Below are 23,677 nucleotides of genomic sequence, written 5' to 3'. Positions count from 1 at the left end.
AATTATACCAAAAACATATAGTTGGAGTCTTTGCAGGAATTAATTAAATACAAATATAAAGAGAAAATTAACAGTCTCATGCTTAGGAAGGGAGGAAAAAAGGATATTTTTTGAGTTTAATTAACCTTTTTTTGGCCAAGAACAATAAAGGGATGGGAGTGGGTGGGGAGAAGACAGTGAGTTCTAATTGTTTTGGCTTCCAGGAGATAATTAAGGAAGCAGACCCTGTCTTGTGTCAGTGTGTTTGTGTGAGTTTGTTGTGTGTGGTCTCCGGTTTGGGTACGTCGGAATTGTGTGCATATAAATAACTCATTTGTTGCTCCTAATTGGTGGGTGGTTGAGCGAGAAGAGAACTGTCTGAGGAGAGTGCAAGTCCCCTATAACAACAGGGACCACTGAGCAGTGCTGAGGAGCAGGGGGGAGTTTTGTATGTCCCCCGCCGCCCCCCCCCCAGGTAGGTAGGTAACTGCTGAAGTGAAGCAACTGTTCCCAAGAGCTCATGGCCCTCCTGCACCCATGGTTGAAGGGTTTGATATTTGGAGATGTAGGTCACTGGCTACCAGCTGAGATGGGAGCAGTATATGGAGCAACTGGATGCCAACTTAATGGCACTTATCATCAGCGCTCTTCATTAGGGGAGAGGAAAATGGGGGTGGAGGGGAAGGAACAAGGGAAGAACAATGACAACGATCGATTGTTCTCCATGTGCACTGAAGGCAGGGCAAGAGGCAATCAGCTTAACCTGCAACAAGGGAGGTTTAGATTAGATATCAGGAAAAACTAACTCTCGGGATAGTTAAACACTGGAACAGGCGTCCAAGGGAGGTTGTGGAATCCCCATCACTGGAGGTTTTTAAGAACAGGTTGGACAGATACCTGTTAGGATGGTCTAGATATACCTGGTCTTGCCTCAATGCAGGGAGCTGGACTTGATGACCTCTTGAGGTCCTTTCCAGCCCTACATTTCTATGATTCTCTGACAAGGATGTGGGGAAGGGAGTCGGGAGATCTGGGCTGTACAACCAATCTGCATAACCTTGGGCAAGACACATGGGACCTAGTGAGAGCGCTGGGGCTGTGTGCTGGCAAATGGCCAGCTGTGCATCCAGCTAACTCTCAGTGCCCACAAACACCTGCTGTGCCCACCATTGCAAAGTGAGCACACAACTACAGGAGGTAGGCTGAAAAACAACCCCTTCCCCTGGCTGCATCTCCATGTCTCCATCTGCTAACTGGGGTAATGGCACCAATGCTTCATTCACTAGTGCTCGGTCCCTTGGCTGGATGGTGCTTGGGAAAGGCCTGTGACTCACTAGAGTCACTGTTTGTACAGTGCTTTGAAGATACAAACTGCTACGTATGAATCACAAGACAGGTATTGCCCAGGCAGCAGAGTAAGATTTAGCTCACCATTGCCGTCCAACGTGCTCGACTCTGAGCTCTCCACAGCCCAGCCCCGAGTTACAATGTATGCTGTGGTTAGACACTCAGGTATCACAGTCATGAAGTTGTTTCCAACAGGCAGCAATGGCAGCATCTGAACTCTGCTCCACAGCAAAGTCTCCCTTCATCCCAGCAAGCTCAAGGAAAAGTTGCACCTTCTTAGCTAGTAGAGGCAGGGGCGGCTCTATGTATTTTGCCGCCCCAAGCACGGCAGTCAGGCAGCTTTCGGCGGCGCACCTGCGGGAGGTCTGGCTGGTAACGCAGATTCGGCGGCATGCCTGCGGGAGGTCTGCCGGTCCTGTGGCTTCAGCGTACCCGCCGCCAAATTGCCGCCGAAGCTGCAGGACCGGTGGACCTCCCGCAGGCATGCCGCCGAAGGCTGCCTGACTGCCGCCCTCACGGCGACCGTCAGGCCGCCCCCCGCGGCTTGCCGCCCCAGGCACTCGCTTGGTATGCTGGTGCCTGGAGCCGCCGCTGAGTAAAGGGAGCTGTTACCTAATGGATCTGTCATACTCCAGTTAAGTACAGCAGTGCCCACAGATGCCCACACACTCACGGGCTGATCCATCATGCTGTGCTAGCCACGGCCTTTGGGGGCTGAAGGTTAATTTGACAGCTTGCCTGGAATGACTAACATGAGTGGCTGAGCTCCAGCTTCCACCAGATCTACTTCCTGTTGCCTTACGCCAGTGAGGGGAGTGGTTAGACCTTTCTTATTGCAAGTGTGTGTTTTTCACAGGCTTTCTCAAGGTGGCTGAGATGGCACAAAATCTGGTCTCTTCATGCTATTGCAGGTCCTGGAGGGTGGACATACTGAGAGGAGAACAAAGCTTGGTCCAGCTCCCGAGGCACTGAAGACACAGTGAGAACCCCCTAAACACAAGCACTGCAGCACTTCGGTTCACCTGTGTGTACCTGACTACAGAGCTGTTCGGGTTCACTCCTGATTCTGCAGAACCCAAATTATCAGCCCCAAGCCAAGGCACTAATGGTACAACTGAAAGAAACGAATGGGGTCAGAAATCTCTCTCCAACTGGAGTTTAATGATTTGCACAACAGGAGCATGATGGGGCACCAGCGTGCACAGAGCTTCCAGACTACCACTATCACAGGATGACAGCTACTGAGCTCTCTGGGCCTGCTAACAGTGGGCATCACCTACACACCATGGCAATGGGCACTTACACTGACCAGCCCCTGGGTCAGCGGTCATGCATCCGATCCTGCCGTTTGCCATTTCAGATTACCAACAAAGGAAGCTGCAGTCTCCATCTTCACATCTGTCGAGCACCCCTCATTCCCTCTCTTCTAAGAGGGGCTGCTACCACAGAGGCAGAGGAGAGGGAGAAGTTGACCAAGAGAAAGGAGCTCATGGGCTTGATAAGCATCACTCTGGGCCTGACTTTACGGAAGGAAGACTTCAGGTTAAGTTGGCAGGAGAGGGAAGGGACAGACCTGGGCCCTGGTGATTTGGCCCCACTGCAGTAGCCCATAGTGGCCACTACTAAAAGGCGGAGGTTGCATTCCCTGGTGGGTGGCGGGGCATTCTGATTCCCCAAGGCAGGACTGTGGCACTTTCAGCCAGGCCCCAGAAGTCACTGCTGTTGTGTGGGCAGCAGGCTCCCTGACTGAGGGAAGCGCTGTCATTTTTCCCTTTCCTCCTCAGTGTACATGACAGGTGGAGTGAAATCACATACAACAACCAACAACTGTGTGGGAGTGTTTTGACAATAGAGCTCCTGCTCCATTTCCGGCTTCCAGGAGGGGCTGGAGGGTTTCAAACTAGTTTGTGTTGTTGGGGTTCTAGCATGTTTTCTCTTTGTCCCTGTGGAAAGGCTGCAGAGTCCCCCGTCCCCCTCCCCACACACACACTCTGCCTGGCCCTGGAGCAGACAACAGCAGCCCAGTTGCAAGAAGCTTCCACCTGCTGGTCTTGGGGATGTGCCTCCTGCCTGGAATAGTACTTAGAACCCACCATCTTAATACGGTCACCACCTCTCCCCACCCATGTCTCCGCTCCAACTCCCCCACTAGCTCCCCGCACTCTTCCCAGTGCTCTCGCCCTACAGCTCCCTCCAACACCTCCTCCCACTCTCAGCTTGCTGCCAGCTACCCTGGCTTCCCCGTTCGGCTTGGAGCACTCTCCTGCCCACTGAGCCCCCTCTCTCTTCTGAGCTCGCTCTCCACACCCAAACTCCACTTACTCTGTTCTTCTTGCCTTCCCTTCTTTACAGCTTGAGCCTTGGAGGTGCTCAGCACCTGCAACTCCCCTGAAATGCAGTGACATGAGGCAGGCAGCAATTCAGCTCCATAACCTCGCCGTGTGCTCCTGCAGTCAGAATCCCCAGCTGGGACCCTTAACTCCTGGCAAGGGGAGCTGGGGTTTAATACCTCACTGGGCTGACGTACCATGCCTGATTAACACCCAAAATGCTGGACTGGGCCTTTTGTCCTTCTCAGTTCATTGCTTCCCCCTACCCTGTATCTTTTGGCTGAGATGGAAGAAGGAGGATAATGGAATGTCTCCCTCTGTAGCAACAAGGCAACAAAACTCCTCTGTGGGAGATCTTGCAGAGGTAGCCTCATAGACAATAGGGTCAGATGCAACATTTTTGAGAACACTTGAGCAAAGCCTGCTGAGGGTGAACACAGACCCTGCCAGGTTCAACCCCGGTGGGAAGGTCAGTGGGGTGGACTATGCTAATGACAAGCCCCTGGTCACTGCAATAAAGTCTTGAGCATGATGGACAGGAGCAGGCGCTGAAGAGACCATCAGCGAGCCTGGAAACAACTGACAGAGGTGAATCGAGCAGCCGAATTCATATATACAAGAGCAGACTGAAGAGTTCATCACTCTACAATGGAGCTGAGAACAGCTGCGATGGAGGGGCAGGAGTAGCTTTTGGCACGCAGTCATCTTAGAACAGTTGACATGGATGGAGACGGCTTTATCCCCAGTTAGTAGCATGTTGAAGCCACCAATTGCGCCTTGTGTTTATTTTAGCCTCTTTGTGTAGCCAGGCAGCGAGCGTCCCAGAGACAGACAGACCCCGGCAGTGACCAGTGCCTTATTCCCATCCTGCATAGGGGAGCACAGCATCCTGCTGGGAAGGGGACCCCAGCACTAACTTCCCAGCCCTGGGAAGTCCCAAAATGCAGGTAAACAGACTTCAGAGTCATTCACTTGATACGCCAAAGGGAGCGGCCAGGGAGAGGAGGTGCACAGTTTGAAAGACAGCCAGTTACTGGGAGTGAGTCAAGGGAGAAAGTCAATGGCCTGTGCTAAACAGGAGGTCAAACAAGATGATCTAAGGAGCCCTTTCGGGCATTAAACTATGAATCCATGAGCACTTGAAAAGCCATGTTCATGGCAGTGGGGTCTCTCTCTCTCTCACACACACACGCCACCCACCATCCCCATCCAAAGCCGGGTGGTATGCTAAGTGAATATCAAGGGTACTCAAGATCTTTGCATCGGATTAGCAAACCCTGGGGATGGGCTTCAACCAACCACTGCCCTGGATCTGAGCATCCCTGGGATAGAGAGGAGGGAGGTCTGAAGTCCAGACTTAGATCCAGATGCAGAATTTGCAATTGGTCTGTGAAGAGACTGATAGCCAGGCACACACACTAAGGAAAGGCTAACTTTAAGGTTTCCTGGCTCAGAACCAATTTGAACTCTTGGCTGTGAAATCTGCAGCTATGTATATGGGACACTGCTATGTACGTATGTGTGACATTGGCCATTGTTACTGGGGGGATGAAGAAGCCAGTAGGCAGCCCCCGATGGGAACTTTCCACTAGGGCATAGCTGGGTACCCAAGGCGATTACTGACTTGGAAGAACTGAAACTCCCTCCTGTGGGAGGTGGGGAGCGGGATTGCTTTTTGACAGATGCTAAATTTGTTACAAGTAACTAAAACCTGAGACCTGCTGGGGACGAGGCTGTCAGCCTGGGAAGCCATCTGCTAGGCAATGCTTCCGCTTGGTTATCTTACAAGAGACAAAGCAGCATTAGCAACACAATGGTCCCCAAGGGCCTGATCCCATTATCCCTGAGTGCTTGCTAGGGAGGAGAGTTGGCAGCGAGAGGGATTGCAGGACACTGCGTAAAGTGACTTTGTTAAGCTTGAGATCACAAGAGTCTAGATGAAAATTCCGGTCAGTTGGAGACTGGGCCAGGGTGCGGGGAGGAGGGATGAGGAAGCCCCTGCTGCATGAGGCCATGTACCAGCCCATCAGGTCAACATGCTGTATTTAGTGGGACAAAAGACACTTCTCATTCTCTTTTCCCCCTTCTTTGTCCCTTTCATCCTCACTTCTCCACCCTCTCCTGATCTATCTCCCCTGTTTCACTCTCACCAGACTCACTTGCCATCCCAGCAGCTTATGTGTCCCTCTCTCCCCAGGGCTAACTCGCCCCAGGCTACAGCACGAGAGCAATAGGGAGAACCAGGGAGAGATGAGTTAGCACCATGATTCACCAGCCAGGCCACCTGGGAGCTGTGGGCAGGCAGCAGTGGGGGGCCATATTTCACACATCCAGTGCTGCCCTAGAGCCCGATCAGCTGATACTAAAAGCTTCCATGGTTCACCATTTATCCTTTTTCTATTCAAGTTGCTTAAATGATTTCCCTGGTGTTCACACCCCCTCCATGGGGTTGCTCCATTCACCATCCCTGACCTCATACACACATGCCCTCCGCAACCCACTTGCTCTGCTCATCCTGTCTTGGCTCCACCACATGATTTTGTGCTGCCCCGTTTATTCAGTGTCCGCTCCTCCTGAGTCGCTTCCTGTTGCTAAATCATCCATTTCTCTGTAGTGTGCAAGTGACTTTCCCTGGAAAGCATTTTACAAGGTTGGGTCCATGCCAATAATTTGTAGCATGAAAGCCTTCGAGAAAGAACAAATACAGACAGAGTTCCTGCAGGAAAGCAAAAGAGTCTGAGGGAAGGAAACAGTTTAAGGAGGACATGACCTAGAAGGGCCAAAGTTTGACCTGCCTTAAAATCCTTCCACTTTGGAACAGGAACTTCCTCAGGATGCTAGATGTCTAGGTTCTTTAATCCCCCATAGGTTGTCCTGATGCTGTAAGACCATTTAGAACTTAGCTCCTTCTGGTTGTTGCTCCCCTACCGCTTGAACTAAAGGAGAATTTATTTTAGTTACTAGCAGTATAAGAACCTGACACACAGCTGAGCAGTTCTGATTCTATCCCAGCAGGAGGCAGTGCTATACACACTAACCAGCCCCTTGCAATACGTTATGCTCTGCCACTACAGAGCGAGTCAGCTGTGAGCCCGCTAGTTAACTAACAATCCTACTCCCAAAGCAGTGCTGACATCACTGATGCTGTAGCAACTCAAAGGAAGTAAGCTAAACCCAGCCACGTTGGCTTCAGCCCCCTATAAACACCGGTGAGAGGGAAATCCATGAATCCATTGAAAAAGGAGATGAGAGCTGTGTGGTTAGGACAGGACGGTTACTGCCATCATCTGAGAGAACAAGCACAAAACATAAACTGTCATGGGATAAGAGGGAAGGTCCTCTCATGGATCAGTAACTGGTTAAAAGATAGGAAACAGTTTTCAGAATGGAGAGAGGTAAATAGTGGTGTCCCCCAGGGGCCTGTATTGGGACCAGTCCTATTCATAAATGATCTAGAAACATATTCATAAATGATCTGGAAAAAGGGGTAAACAGTGAGGTGGCAAAATTTGCAGATGATATAAAACTACTCAAGATAGTTAAGTCCCAAGCAGACTGCAAAGAGCTACAAAAAGCTACAAAACTGGCAGATGAAATGCAGTGTTGATAAATGCAAAGTAAATGCACATTGGAAAACATAATTCCAACTATACATATAAAATTATGGGGTCTAAATTAGCTGTTACCATGCAAGAAAGAGATCTTAGACTCATTGTGAATAGTTCTCTGAAAACATCCACTCAATGTGCAGCGGCAGTCAAAAAAGTGAACAGAATGTTGGGAATCATTACGAAAGGGATAAATAATAAGACAGAAAATATCATATTGCCTCTATATAAATCCATAGTACGCCCACATCTTGAATACTGCATGCAGATGTAGTCAACCCATCTCAAAAAAGATATATTGGAATTGGAAAAGGTACAGAAGAGGGCAACAAAAATGATTAGGGGGTCTGGAACGGTTACCATATGAGGGGAGATTAATAAGACTGGGACTTTTCAGCTTGGAAAAGAGATTACTAAGGGGAGATATGACAGAGATCTGTAAAATCATGACTGGTGTGGAGAAAGAAAGTAAGGGAGTGTTATTTACTCCTTCTCATAAGAACTAGGGGTCACCAAATGAAATTAATAGGCAGCAGGTTTAAAACAAACAAAAGGAAGTATTTTTTCATACAACGCACAGTCAACTCCTTGCCAAAGGATGTTGTGAAAGCCAAGACTATAACAGGGTTCAAAAAAGAACAAGATAAGTTCATGGAGGATAGGTCCATCAATGGCTATTAGCCAGGATGGGAAGGGATGGTGTCCCTAGCCTCTGTTTGCCAGAAGCTGGGAATGGGCAACAGGGGATGGATCACTTGATGATTACCTGTTCTTTTCATTCCCTCTGGGGCACCTAGCATTGGCCACTGTCGGAAGACAGGATACTGGGCTAGATGGACCTTTGGTCTGACCCACTATGGTCGTTCTTATGTTCTATGTTCATTAAACAACATTAAAAACAACTTGCCCAAAGTCCCTTTAAGAGAAAGAACAATTGTACCAAGGTGGATTATGTAAGCAGCTGCTGACCTTGCTACAGGCCCAAATGCCTACACGTGAGGTAGCAGCTTCAGGCTGGAAGTCTGCTGCCACCTCTAATACACACGTAAGAGTTACCATTTTAAAAATACCTACAAGTGAATAAGGTTAAAGCCGAGTGTCTAACTTGGGTGGGCTGATGCCAGCAAGCACATGTAACACTAGGAAAAACCAAGCCAATTTGCACACGTCAAAGAAATCAAAGCCACACCAACTGTTAGGAGTGCCAAACAAAGAGGCTGCTTAGCCCCACCAACCCGAAACTGTCAAAGGACATTCTTCGTTATGTATGTTTAAGATCAGATTTTCCTTTTGACTTATTATAACTTGTTTCTCAAAAACAAAAAGCTGTTGCAGGAGAAAAGAACTGTTTTTCCTCCATCGAATGCAGTTACTGATTTGTTGTGGTAGGGTTGCTATTGCATTGTGGTTTATTAGTGCCAGTGTTTTGCTCAGGAGGTCTGGACTGTGTATATCAGTGTTAAAAGATCACATTCAAGCCCCAAGTGAGGTAGCCAGAGAGAGGTGCAGGGTTAGTTTGCAGCACACTGCTCTTGAATGTGATTTACCTTCACTCCTTTATGTGGACTGAGCTTGTCTGCAGAACCATGCAAGCTGGACATCCCATACAATCCCATGATGCACAGTAACAAGGTGAGCACTTGTAGAAAGGGACAGCAAGAGCCAGTAGAACAATGCAGGTATCATAGAGGTGTAGGGCTAGGAGGGATGTCAAGAGGTTGTGTAGTCCATCCCCCCACCGTGAGGCAGGACCAAGTAAACTTTTCAGGTGTCCGTTTAACCTGTTCTTAAAAACCTCCAATGACGGGGATTCCCCAGTAGCCTTTGGTAACCTATTACACTACGTAACTATCCTTACAGTCAGAAAGATTTTCCTAATATCCAACTGAAATCTACCTTGCTGCAGATTAAGTCCATTACTTCTTGTCCCATCTGCAGTGGGCATGGAGAACAATTGATCACCATCTTCTTTATAACAGCCCTTAACACATTTGGAGACTTATCAGGTCCCTGCCCCCCCCCCCCCCCCCCAGCCTTCTTTTCTCAAGATGAACATGCCCAGTTGTTTTAACCTTTCCTCATATCATGGGGCCCCACATCTCCCCATGATTCTATGCACTGCAGAACACACGGCCTGCCTCCCAGCAGAGGAGCATGGCTGCTCTCAGACACTTGTGGAAAAGGGTTACACTTCCTTCGGCTATGCAGTCTAAATTGTATTAGAGTAAACTATTTGTATTGTGTCCCAGACTTGGCAGGGCATCAAGAATGGGTCATTTTGGCTCCCAAATCACGTTTGTTATGACTTGTTTGGTCCGTCATGCTTGGTGAAGCAAGCGTGGCCGTTCTCCCAGATGCAGGCCTTGCTCTGCTTATCCCAGCCTTCGTCACTTGAGTTCAGACTCCTGTAACATCCTCTGCTTGGAGCTACATCTTGAGAAGATTTGCCAGAATAAGGCAAATCACTTAGTATGTGGAGCTTTATGTTAGGACCACGCACCACTAGTGCTTAGAGAGCTGCACTGGCTGCCTGTAGCCTTCCAAGAGGAATCCAAGGTGCTTTTGCCCTTTGAAGAGCTAAAGGGCTTCAGGACCTGCCTACTGGAAAGGCTTCCTCCCCTCCCATGGCACACTGCTAGGACTATGGTCAGCTGAGGCTCTTGGGCAGGGACATCCTCAGTACAGAGAAGGGGGAGATGCTGGCAGGCTGTTCTCCAGGAGAAGCCCTGCACTCTGGAATATACTTTCTCTCCCCCCTTCCCATCTAACCTTCCCATCACGTTGCAAAGCTGGTATTTTTTGGGTGCTTTGGGAGGAAACAATCTGGAGTCAGGTGGGGTTGGTTATTAGCGTGGGGACTCAAGGCTGGATCAGATGAGGATGGTGAGGACAGGAGCCATTGATTTAACGGTGTTAAATGCAATATTTGTATTACTGTGAGCATTACGCTTTGGAAAGGGCACCCAGAGCTGGGGATGGGCATTTCTAATACTGAAACGGATCCCCATGAAATAATTCTAGCTTAACTTAATGGTGAAATAAAATAGTAGGCAGATATTTTGTCCTTGTGTAGCTCCTTTCACTTAAAGTCTCAAAACACTGTACAAGCATATTAATTCATTTGATGACAGCTCTAGTCCATAAGTCTGTCTGTCTGTCAAGGCATTTACACCTTGCTCAGCAACATGGTATTTTACAGAGGCACAGAGAGGTGAAGTGACTTGCCCAAGGCCACACAGAAAGGCAGTGACTGAGCAGGGAACAGAAGTCATAGGACCCTGAGCCCCACGTCTCAGACTCTAACCTCTTAGATTGCAGATCCCATGATGGCCCCTGCCCATGGACTGCCTTAAACCCTCTCACCCCATCCAGCTGTGCACCCTCCTGTCGAAGGAGCACTAATGTGTTCTCTGGCTTCTGGGCTTTTCCCCACCACTTGTAATTGCTTGTGATTGTGGAGCAGTGACTGGGGAACAAGCACAAATCTCATGGTAAAAGGTGGCATTGGACGCCTGCAGCATATAGATAGATACAGCAGCCAAATTCACTCCATGTGCAACGCTGGTCCTCACAGATGCACAGCATTGATCTGTTTAATCCAATAAACTGCAATCCAAGGAAATTATTGTTGGTTGGCAATGGCAAACTGGAAGCTAAGGAATAGAAGGGGGAAAAAAACCAACCAAACCCAACACAAAACAGGTTTGCAGAAGAAAATAAGTAAGTAAGGATTAAAGGGAAGATCGAGGCTCTTTCATTCAAGCAGTCCATAAAGAGCAATTTCTCTGCCTTTTATGAGCTTTTATTTCAGCTGATATGATTTAAGCTAAATCCTGAACGGGCATCTCCCCCGGCTCATGAGGAATCATGAGGCTTGGTTGCAGTTACTAATCAGATTTCTTCAGCAGTTAAAAATGCTGCTGTAGAAAACTGAAGAATTAATTTTGTTTAAAAACCAAACGTTGCATCATCACATGGCACAAAATCAGATGGCTCCCCCAGTCCATCCCCTCAGTGGGTACTGACAGTACTGGCAGAGCTCCTACTTACTTGCTTTATGAAATTTGTAACAAGGAGCTCATTAAATTAATAGCTGTGCTTTATTTTTAATGTTGTGTTTAGCTAATCCTGATTTACAATGGCACTCCCTGTTTGTGTAAAATACTACTAAACGCAATATCACGATGCATTCTATTGCAGAGCCATCAGATCAAAGGGACTGCTTAAGTGGTCCCTGCCAAATAGCTGGCTTGGAAGGAACAGGCCCTCTGATTCCTGCTGTGAATAGAATCACTCAAGTCTTCAAGTTGGTTCCTCGTCTAAGTGAACTCAGATAGTTCAAAATCTAAATCTCACAACCGAATTAGGACCCAATTAAAACCATTAGGAGCTTAGGAATTGCCCCACCAAATTCGATCCATGGTCCATTTAGTCCAGTATCCTGTCTTGGATAGTGACTAGTACCGCATACTCTGAGGAAGGTGCATGTTTCCTCTTGAGTACAATAAGGAAAAAACTTCCCTCATGGGCATTTATTCCATAACTTTGCTAGTTAGAAGTCGGCTTATGCACAACGCAAAAGAGTTCATATCCCCTCTCTTTTCCCCCTATCTACTGTAGCAGTGGATGTTCTCATTAGCCATACAGAGGTATAACCCTGACTAAACTCTTGGCCTCAGAGAGGTCATGTGGCAGTGGGTTCCACAGGTTAATTATGCAATTGTGTCAAAAAGTGTTTCCTTATCTCAATTTTAAATTTTCTGCTTTGTTGTCCTTTGAGAAGGAGCACTAAAGCCTTATGGTTTGATCACTTGGGGACAGATAGATTGAAGGCCTTCCCATCTTTGGAGGACTCTTGTAGTGTCTAAACCTCACATAGCTGCCTCCACACCTGAGAAGCTAGCAAAGCCATTTCAGTGCAGATGTCACAAACCCAATAACGTCTGAAATACACATGGAGATTGGCAGTGGTCAATAACTACTGGGGCACTGAGCCTTTCGCCTCTACAATACCAGGTCAAAACCAACAAGGGGCAGTCGTGACCAAAAACAGTTAGGGTGGGATCCACCAAGGTACTTAGGCACCTGCATTTCAGGTTTAGGGTCCTAAGTCCCAGTTGTGGCTCCGTGATCCAGAAAACTCCCGTCAAACCGCATAGACGCCTCAACTTGCTTGGCACCTACATTTTTCAGTGTAAAAGTTCCCTAGGAGCCTACATTCCTGCTTCTGGGCACGCGTGCTGCTGCCTTCCTCTAGGCATCTGGAAGCCTATCTCCCAACCAAGCCCCAGAATGATCCACAAACCAGAAGGAGATAGGTGTTCAGCCACCTAAAAGTCATGTGTGGGGCCTGATTTAGTAGGTGGCCTCCAAGCAACACCTACTGGATCGGGTCCCATTCAGATGTGACCAGAGGCTCAATGACTATTTATCCACAGGTTTCAGAGTAGCAGCCGTGTTAGTCTGTATCCACAGTGGAACAATCATTGGACCAGAAAGAGACAGAGAATGGGAATGACTCTAGGGTCCAGTGGTTACTGCACCCACCTGGGAGGTGGGAGACCCCAGGTCCTATCCCCCTGCTTCAACTACTCTTTCATCATTTATCCAGAGTGCAACAACTTCAACAGGAGACTGAGGGGGAGCTCCACATCAGCATAGCCCAGAGCTCAGCAGTTGGAGCACTCTCCTGTGAGGTGGAACACCCCCACCTCAGTTCAAATCCTCTCCCCTCCCGCTGGCAGAGTGCTCTAACCATTGAGCTAAAAGTTTAAGGTGGGCACCACCTGCACCTGTGTCATGTGGAGCAAGGCAGGTGTCTAACGTGCATTCCCTGTAAAAATGTTTTAGGGTATCTCTACCTGGCGATAAAAAACCCACCACACCGTGTCTCAGAGCACAGCTCAGCTGACTCAGGCTGTGGGGCTATAAAATTACAGTGCTGGCTTTTGTGGATCATATTCTCAGGCTCTCTCTCCCCCCATTCATTACATCAGAGCCTAGGCACCTAAGGTGGCGTTGTGGATCGCAGTGTTGTTTCTGTGATCTTCTAGATGCTTAGGAGTTAGGCACCATGATGCTTAGCAATGCAACATCTAGGTTGCTTTGTGGATCCCAGCCTTACTAGCTCAGAGCTGTTTGGCGGCTTACAGGGCTGTTTGCACTAGGTAAGTTCACTGGTTCAGGCACAACCAGTTCAGCTGAGTGGTGCGAGGCCAACTCTTCATTGCCATGGGGTCACAGCATCCACACTACAGTCAGCCAGTTGTCAGGTTCCCCAACCCCTGCTAAAGTAGTGACTGAAGCTTCTAGCCCACTGGTCCCTACGCCAGACCATTCCAGTACAGCAGCATGGGGAGAGCTGGTGGCAAAGCAAGTGTCATTTGTAATAGGTTTTTATTATTGAAGTATATTTGATACTTATAAAAACTTGTACTGATCATGTGTCTCCTGGTTAGGGTTCATGGGGTACCAGACAGAGCCAAGAGCACTGAGCACTGCCTTGGCTCCACTCAATTCTCCTGGGTGGGTGGGGTTGCATTGTGTCCTGTGTTACACATGTGCTCAGACTAGAAGATCTAATAGTCCCTACTGACCTTAAAACCTACGGAGAGAGCAGGGAGCTAGGGAAAAGCATTAGGGGATTGAGCTGGGATTGCTGGCTGCTACATTTATGGTACCCTGCCATGCTGGCATCATAGTAGTGTGCAGTTAAATTGTGCAGACACAGCTATTATTAAGACATGCTCACAGAAGGTACAATCGGAACAGTAATGGCACCACTTGTGCTTCGGTGGAAGTGTTGTAGGTGGGTGGGTTGACAACATATCTTCAATGCACTGCAAGTACTCTACAGCAAGTCACTCCAATGTACTACTGGAGTGACACCATTTTTCTCTAACGACATCGGACTTCCTGTGAAATGAGTTAGTGATTTGGCTCTGGTTCCTAACGGACAAGCATCCTGGTCACAAGAGACACCACAGTCATTAGTATCAGTTGCCTGACAGACCCAGTTGAGAAACCAAAAACTGCATGTTCCCTGGGCATTGAAATGCCCTCTCAGCACAAGAGGTGGCACCTTTGGTCAGAGGTGAGGCATGAGATGGCAAGAGGTGAGGGGTAATGACAACCTTCTCCAAGTCTAGAACTGCTCTCTGGTACTCAGTTCATGACAAGAAATTGAAAATAGATAAGAGACAACTTAGTTAGCCTGGGGTTTTGCCCCAGCAAAATCTTTGGGTAAATGACATAAGCACATCTAAAGTGCTACCCGCACAAGCATCCCCTTTAAACTATTGCGGCTCCTCCTTTCCCTGCTCTTCCCTTTCAGTTATTTGCCTTCAGTTTTAGTCCAAGTGGTCTATTGCTATTATAAACCTACCTTGTTTAAGAGATTGAGGGTTTTGGAGCCTGAGTTCCATGCACCGTTGTGCAACTCCATGCAGAACCATTTGATGTGAATGGTCTTCTTAGGGCCAATACTAATTGGTGAGCTTCTATGGCCAGGAGATCAGCAGCCAGGTTTATGCTAAAACTAAGCATCTGAAATCAAAGAGAATCAACCGTACACTCCATCGCTCCCACCCCCGTCATGTGCACATTCCAGGGGAGGCACTGCTCAAGAAGACAGCAAAAAGGGCATGTAATCTGGGGGCATTCGTGGACAGATGAGGGTTGCCAGCTGTATTTTGTTACAGATTCCAGAGGAGCAGTTGAATTTACCTTTAGCACAGAAACAACAGTTTGCTTGTTTGTCTCTCCAGCAAAAGAGACAAAAAGTTCCTTGCCTTGAGCTGACTGGCTGGGAACGTACGAAGAGAGAGTGCATGGTGATTAAATGCAAGAGACATTTTGGACATGGAGGCCTGCTAGTGCTGAGAGCTGCTCCAGTCACTCCCTTTAGCTCTGCCACAGGTTGCCCACAAACTACCACCACTCTGCAGGTGTAATTAGATACCCGAGGGGGAGGGGTATCATTACTTGCACAGAACAATTGTGGACACAAGGGAGGTTGCAAAACCAGGCTAGGAAGAGACTTTACCCACTTCAGTCTGCATCACCTCTCAACATGGAGAATTGGGGAAATGAGGAGACAGCAAGACATGCACACACAGTGGTGATGGTGGTCGTGGTGGTGGAGGAGGAAGGTTATCAGATAAGGAGATCCATTCAAGACTATTACAGCCACCTTCCCCGAGGACAACTATACAGAATTCCATTCAAGAGGAGCAGGTGTTAGGGTACAGGCCTGCGCAACTCCGTACTGCTGTTCAGATTCTGGTTAAAGATAGGCAGTAATTTCTGATCGTGTTGCACCAGCTGGAGAGGGAAGAGATCCTGGTAAGAACATAAGAACGGCCATACGGGGTCAGACCAAGGGTCCGTCTAGCCAAATATCTTGTCTTTTGACACTGGCCAGTGCCAGGTGCTTGAGAGAGAATGAACAGAACAGGCAATCATTAAGTGATCCATCCCCTGTCGTCCACTCCCAACTTCTGGCAATCAGAGGCTAGGGACACTCAGAGCATGGGGTTACATCCTTGACCATCTTGGCTAATAGCCAATAGGTATTCTAACACAGTGTGAGTTGTAATGGTTAATTTGTGTTAGCCTTTGTGTACACACAACAGGCCACTGCAATTCTAGACTATATTTTAAATAGGTACATTTCTACTACAGCAATTGGTGGGGGGGGGGAGGGGGAAGGAAAGCCAGGGGACGTAGAACCTATACTTCTTCCACTCCCATACAGACTGTGACAGCCATTGCAACAGGCCACCATGCAAAGTTAAGGACCTGATCGTGAAAGGCACAGAGTGTCTGCAATGGAAGCTCAGCACCTCTAGAGATCAGGCCCTGTTTAGCAAGCAAGCTACAGAAAAGAACTTTTAACTAGTTTGGCAATAAAATAAATAATACCTTAAAAGACATGGAAAATTCTGCCTGGAAAAGGAGCACACAGCATGAGATCACAGGATTCAGCAGACTATAAAATAGGAAGTGAGACTAACTCTTCTCCCCCAACAGCTGCACAAAACCCTCCTACAAAGATGACAGACACATTTGGCAATTGCCTTCCTCCTTCAGCCTCTCTCATCATGGACAAGGCAGAGTTGGTAAAAGCATGAATGCAGAGAGGATATTAGATAAAGCATCTTGTAAAGTCAAGCGTGAAATATTAACCACAGGAGGAGATGGGTTGTAGTTTTATGCAAGATCACAAATTCAGTGTTTAGAGAGCCTGAGATGCCCTTGCATATTAGAGCTTCTGAGTGCTTGTTGAATGTTGCATTTGAAGAGCCACTCAGTCTTCTTGGAAAATTTTGAACAATTACGTTTTTATTTACTGTATTTTCTCTCTTTTGTTGTTGCTGTTCCCTTCCCTTACCATCCCATCATGCTAGGGCCTTTTGCATGAAAACAAGTTGATTTAATTCCCACTCATCCAGCCAGTTTCAGACAGTTTGTGCTTGTAACTGGGCATTCTGCAAACCTAATTTTCACATGCAGTTACCGCAACTGTACACCCCACATGCTAATGACTAGTTGCATTTGTGCACACAATTACCTATTTGCACACACAACTACATTAACTGCACAGGCAAAGTAGTTATGCAGATGCTCAACGGAACGGTCTGAAAATCTGGCTGTGTGTGAATTTTGTGCAGGTGGAAGAGCCTGGAGCAACAGTCCTGGATACTGAAGTTCTACTTATCCACTAAACATGCAGCACCGACTGCAGCAGAGCACGCTGCCCTCATAATCCTTCAACCTTGCCTTGAAGGGACCTTCTTCTAACGGTGAGAGTGCAGTTCAGTTTCTATGGTCTACTCAGTCCTTGTTTATTCTGATGGAGAGTGCTAGGTTGCCAATTAGTGCCAACTGTGACAGGTTGTGTGGTGAGGACAACTATCCGCCACTGAGTACTAGACTGTAATCATAACAAACTTTGCCACTTAGGAGTTTAACTGACACCTGCCATCACAATCCTCCATGAAAATCAAACTCGAGCTCTGCAGCAAGCAACAAAGATTTCACGAACAGGCAGTCAAGGAATCAAATCGGGAGATAACCTGCAGGAGCTGATTAACGCATGGTACAGGGTGTCTCCTGTCTTTGCAAGGCCCTTAGGAACCCAGGACAGGGGAAAAGGAAGAAAACAAACCAGAGAACACTCATTAGAGACGGTGTGTCATGTGTAGAGAGAAGGGTTTTCACAATGCTCAAAGGTACCCAAGGCTCTAGAGCCAGGATTTCATTTTGGGGTACCAGTGTGAGCTTTCCAAACAGTTCAGTTTTGTCCCAAGCCCAGAGGAAGATGCGGGGGAACGTGACAGCTAGCACCTTTCAATGGCATCATTCAGCAATGAGGGGGTAACAAGTGTGCTGGATTTTCTGGAAAGCAGGTGGAACCACAATTCCATCCTGCAAGGAGACATCCTGAGACCTACCAAAACTCATTTCATAGCCGTGCTCCCGGGAGAAGATCAAGCCAATATCCCAGGGCTTTCAGCCTCACTACCTCCTATACAGCTGGCTTTCAGGCCCCATCACTGGGCTGCACACAACGCATGTCAGATGGGTTTATTTCAGTCTTCATATGTATCCTGCTCTCACTGAATTCTTCTGAATCAGGACTTAAAGCACCAATATGTAAGGAATATGACAATCATATGACAGTGAGTACAGAGGCTACAAAATGAGTTGGTTTCTGTCATGACCAGCCTCACTCCACCATCATCTCATCTACGATTTCTGGTGAGATGGCCCCCCAGTGGACTGGGGAGGTGATTGAAGGGCAGAGGGAATAAAGGCAGTTAAACTAATCAAGCACTTCATTAGGCAGTGCCGGATGGCCTCAGACTGATACTCTGTCATCACTGGGGCTGCACAACAGTGGTAGTGCACCTGGCCAGCATTAACCTGAATGAGGCCAGAGATGTTGCATTTGCCTTTTATGACTGGATCTCCCCTTCCCCCGCTATCCACTGGGTTCATTTTGTGAGCGATCACATCTGTTTATGTTTCACAGACACCTGCATATCTTGAGATGACAGCAACTCCCTGAATGCTGTAATCAGTTATTTCTCAACAGAGGAATTGCCAATTTGGTAAATAAAGCTAATTATGAAAGAGCATGGAAATGTATTACAGTTGCCTCAGGGAGAAAATTGTCCTGCACAGCGAGATATTCAGCCCTGGCATCATAATCCATCATCACCTCCACCCTCACCCCGCAAACAGGGGCGGCTGAAATGCAGGTCATGCAGACTACATGTGCCAAACAAACCTGGGGGAGAGGCAGGATGAGGAGGCAAGTTAATGGGGGCAATCACCCTTCTAAGCCAACAGTAATTAAAAAGTAGTAGTCACCTGGAGATGAACCTTACCCCTCTAAATTCCTGCAGGTAGTGGCTCTAGTGCTCCGCTCCACAGATTGTACATGCTGTAGGCAGAGCAGGAGCCATACCCTGCTGGCCTGGCAGCAGCACAGAAAGCTCTCCCAGCAACAGATCTGAGGGCACAAAGTGCCCAGCTCTGGTTTGCGAAGCTTTCCCTCCTCTGCTAGGGCCAGTGGGTCTGACCTGCACATTGCAGCAAGTTTGGAATCAAAGGGAGCTGTGACTTTAACCAAGGAAGGGCAATGAGTGAGTGAACACAGTGCCTCATACAGTGAACAGGGCTTTGCAGCGCTGTCCTGCTTGATTAACAGCAAGTAGAAAAGGCTGGAACTGAGCTGACATATGGGCACATTTCCAGTTTAAGTGCACCCATGATGAGTGGCAAAGTTCAATGATGACTCAGTAGGTGGCCCTCTACTACGGAACCAAACACCCAACACAGCCGTGAGGGGCACTGTAATGCTGGAGGTGCGACATTTTGGCTAAGACGTTAAACTGAGGTCCTGATCTCATGCGGTTCTTGAAGACATAGTCCATCCTTCAATAGCTTTGGTGCTGGCTGGATGTCTTGGCTAAATTCCAACCCTGCTCATTTCATTCTGGCTACCTTATAATTGCCCCTGTGGTTTCAACTGGAGAAGTTATTCTTCATTTCCTGTCCCAAAGTACTACATAGCGTTCTTGGCATGGGAAATCATGACCCAGGTCCCAACCTACAGGTGGCTGCATGTCAAAGATGGGAGAATGATCTCTAACTGTGCTATACACATAAGTACAGAGTGTGCAGATCAATAGAGACTTGTTCAGTCACAGACCAGACCCAGGCAGTGCCGATGCTAGGAGACACCCAAAGAAATACATTCCAAATAGACTGACTGCCTCGCAACATGGATAGCGATGCAATGCTAGACATGCTGTTCCCTACTGCCCCTTGTTCCACAAAGAGGGAACACAATGGAATGGGGACTGGAGGGTGAGAGAGGAAAGAGTTTACAGCGAGCGGGGGAGGGAGAGTGCACAAGAGACTGGTGCAGTGAGGACTCTGTATTAGGTAAGAAGCTTTTTGCAGCATGATTCACCACAGCTAGTTCCCTTTTGGCCAAGGCTTTTGTCCCCTTCCAAGTACTTTCAGAAAAGCCAAAGTCATTCGACCCCTGGCCTGAAACAAATGAGATTTTTAATTTACAAACTGTGATTGGAACTATTCCTATCCCTAGTCCTGATGCTTATTGGGAATTGACAGATTTTCACTGCTGGCAGGGGGCGGAGGGAGAGTAAGGAGCAATTCTCAAACTCACAGGGGTGAAAACATCTCACGGACACAGTGACCATTAGACAGTTTATTGTTCTTAGGAGGGAGCCTTGGAAGGGAAGGAATGTGTCTGCTGGTGTTAACAACAAGAGCATGCTAGGAACAGTTAATCCTAACAAGCAGGTCAGGGTTGCTTCCCCCAATACTTCAGATGCCTTTCTCTGGAGCACAAAGGCAACAGCGCTGGAAACACAGATTGTGTAAGTGAAACCAAAACTAGTACGGAGTTAACTGGGCCTTGGGTCACATGGGCCTCTAAGCTATGTGTGGTGCTGTGGGCACTTATGATTGACAGGCTTCTTTTCACAATGAACGAATATAAAGGGTGAAGCACATTTGGCAGAACAGTGCTACCCCTCAAGCCCTCCCCCCGCCCCAACTCCAAAAACATCCAGTGAGACAAATACATGCAGGCGTTTAGAAGAGGAATCATGTCGTTTTCTTGGACTGCTACAGACAGAAGGCACCGATTTTGGTCAGCATAAATCCAGAAGGATGCTGGGCTTCCAAGGGCCTCTGTGGTCCCTTTGATCTGCTCTTTGGTGGCTGCGGGGGTTTATCCATAATTAACCAACAGTTCCTGGGAAAGAGGGAAAGAAGAAGACAAAGGGAAGAACTGGCTGGTTAGTTATTCAACTGCTGACACTGGACTGTTTCTTTCTGAGACGAATGAGTAACATGGGCAGGGATGAGATATAGCTCACACCCAGACAGGAGAAACAGCACCCTTCAAAAGATTATCCGGTATTCCTGGCTGCAAAACAAAGCAAGATGTGGGGGAAAATAGGGATCATAGAACAGGTCACTGAAACAGCCAAATGACAAAGGAAGAACATTTCAAAATGTGCAACTGGCCCCTCACCTCTTTTCACCCTGTTCCACCCAAAATCAACATGATCCCACCCCAATTTACAGATCTGTAACATTTCAGGAGGGAGAAGTTAAAAATCCCAAAGCTCCACTTGCTTCCTGATGAGCTTTGAATGAAGATTCTGTAACTACACAGGGTAGCTCTCAGTAGCAGAGATCTTCACACTGCCATTAAGGTTTCCTCTCAGGCTCTAGCAAAGTCAAAGTTGGTTTGAAGAGGAGGAATGAACCCAGTCCCAGCAGTTCACTTGCTCCAAGACTGTTTTCTGGATCATCACCCCTACATGTTGTGAAACAACAGACGTGGGTTTGTGCTCAGGCCAAGAAGGATTTCTTTCAGGTTCTCACCTAACACCTCGTCAGCCCCTGCACCATACAGCTTCTGGGAGTTAGCGGCAAGAAACCCCAAACCAAGCTAAAGCATGTTAAACCCTCCTTGTTTGTCCTTAGGGCTGACCCCAAACTAAGGCTGCTTGTTAGGGAGTCACCATCCCCTACAATCTCAGCCTGGCTGACCCCATCGCCTCCTCTGATAGTGGAGCTGAAACAAAAGGAAACACCTTTTTGCCAGACTCCTCTGATAACAGGTAAGAGGGGAAGTAACTTGTGGCCTGATTTGCCACCTTTCTGGGATCTTGTGTCCCACAAATGGTAAGGCTGACCCTGAGACAAGTGAAAGCAGCCCCGGGATCAAACATGAGGCACAAGCTCTGGTGAGGGGTACAAGAAAAAACTTGTCCAAGGAAGGATTTAACAATGGGGATATAAGGATTTCGGTGAGAAACAGCAGGTCTCTAGCCTCAGATTCAAGAGTCAACATTCCCAACGTAAATCACACTGGAGACGGATTTTTTCCATCGAATATTTATACAGTGCCTATCATGGCAGCATCTTGGCCTCTTACTGTAAGTGCCAAACTGACACACACAGAGACCAGTATGACAATAAAATGTCTATTCCTGCCTTTTGATGGGCCTGGGCCCTGATCCTTCCCTGATTAAACAAGGCCACCAACCTTGAGCTCTGGTAGACCAGAAATAGCAAGTTCCACAGGCGAGGGCTCTCCACTGAGAATGAATGCTCTGACACTAGCTTTGGAAAGCTCTGTTCCAGTAATCAACAGCAAGAGTGATGATCCTCCCATGACGGTCCATGGACAGGTGGGAACTAGGCAAGTTCCAGATCAGCTATGGGTAACTGTACAACACCCCATGGCAGGGTTGACAATCTGGTGCTGTGTTCACTCCCTAGGCCCAGCAGGGCTTGGAGCACTTTGCTCAGCCCCTACGAAGCTGAACACTTCCTATCCATCTATACATACACACACTCCACCTGACACTTGGACAAGTGCAGACCAGCTTAGAAAGGAACAGCACCCTATTCTCCTTCCACACGGTCTGACATGAGAAGAATAGAGGATGAAGAAATAGAGGGTCCCACAGACCACTCTGACCCCCACTAAAGTTTGAGGGACTTTGGCTTTTAATCTGAGTGACACAAACCTTCCTAAAACCCAGATCAACCTCGTGTGCTTTGTCCCCAGAGGAATCTTTTAGCTTCTTTGAACCCTGTTCTCTACTTATACTCCATGCCATGCTAATAGTAAGAGAAGACAGAAAACTGTGGGCCTGTTCAAACCCTTTTTAGGATATCATGGTGGCTGCAGCACATGCCATGGTCTCCCTGTCTTTACTCCCACTTCTCTCATTTCTGTAAATTCAAAGAAAACAGCTGCCCTGTAATGAGCTTCTATCTCCTCCCCTTCCCGTGGATGACAGCAGAGCTGATGCCAAGTGAAGGCTACTTTCCTCACCGGGCATCAAGGTACTTGTGTGATGCCAGCAAACATTTCTACTTTTAAGTCAGAGTCAAAACCTTAAGGATGAGTGGTCATTCTTCCCTAGAAGCAGATGCTAGTACTGCCAACCACCTGTATACCCAGGGTACTTTCAGTGATTTATAATCCAGGCTCCTGGTGTCTGATGCCATCTCATATAGTCGGTAGTTGGCTTCCCTGTATCAGCAACAGCATCATCCTACCAGCCACACATTCAGCAAATCGACAGTCTGTCTAAACTACAGTGAAAAGCGTGTTGAGGGAACCAGTTATGATGTTGGTTGTCTCCCCTACTGGGTTAAAGCATGGTTCCATTTTGCAGGGCAAACAGAACCTAGACATGTTTAAAGAATCTTGCTAAAGCCAGCTACAGAACGCAGGCTGAGTGACTCAGGGATGATGGGGGTCTCACACAGCAGTCCAGAGGTTCTGGCTGGATTTGAGCTCTATCCCCCTGCCTGCCTGGTGGTCTTCCTTATGGGAGAAGCTGCTTTTCCTGCAAGCACTGGCCCAGAAAGGGGGGTCCTTACAGGAATGATATCACTGTGCCGGATAACGTTCATCGGCAGCTGGTGATGTCACTCCAGCAGTAACCTAATCCATGTCGGCTGACTGAAGTTCCTGCAAGGGCAATTATTCAGCCCATACCTCCTGTGCCTCCTCAGCATGCTCCCATCTCTAGCATCAATGAGCGGGAGGGAGTTGGTAGGGATGTGAGGATAAAGAGAAACGTTATTTGCCAAATTAGCTAGTCAAAACTGATCAGGAAATCATCAATATTACTTGACCAGCTCTAATTTCCCAAGTAATTTTCCTGATCATTAGAAAGTTAAAGTTTTACATTAAGCAGTACATTTTAAAAACTGCAAAATGCAATAAGCCAAGCAGCAATACATTTCACAGTAAAATAATTCATTATATTCATGCTGTAATATTTTAGTTAAGCGTCAAGGAATGCTGCATTCTTTAATAGAGCCACTAATGCACCA

General features: G+C 47.7%; 1 protein-coding gene across 4 annotated transcripts in view; it reads right to left on the bottom strand.

Annotated features, from left to right (window-relative positions):
- Positions 1 to 19,994: 19,994 nt before the first annotated feature.
- The window catches only part of CHCHD6 (coiled-coil-helix-coiled-coil-helix domain containing 6), a 182,550-nt gene continuing 178,867 nt past the window's right edge, over positions 19,995 to 23,677 (bottom strand). For all 4 annotated transcript variants that reach the window (XM_065407771.1, XM_065407773.1, XM_065407772.1 and 1 more), the window contains one exon: positions 19,995 to 20,561. In XM_065407771.1, coding sequence (XP_065263843.1) covers positions 20,538 to 20,561 — 24 coding nt within the window. In that variant the 3' untranslated portion in view covers positions 19,995 to 20,537. The remainder of the gene's footprint in view (positions 20,562 to 23,677) is intronic.

Source organism: Emys orbicularis, chromosome 7 (assembly GCF_028017835.1).
Source record: "Emys orbicularis isolate rEmyOrb1 chromosome 7, rEmyOrb1.hap1, whole genome shotgun sequence".
NCBI lineage: Eukaryota > Metazoa > Chordata > Testudines > Emydidae > Emys > Emys orbicularis.
Note: the sequence above shows the minus strand (reverse complement) of the source record. Positions and strands in the feature narration are given on the sequence as shown.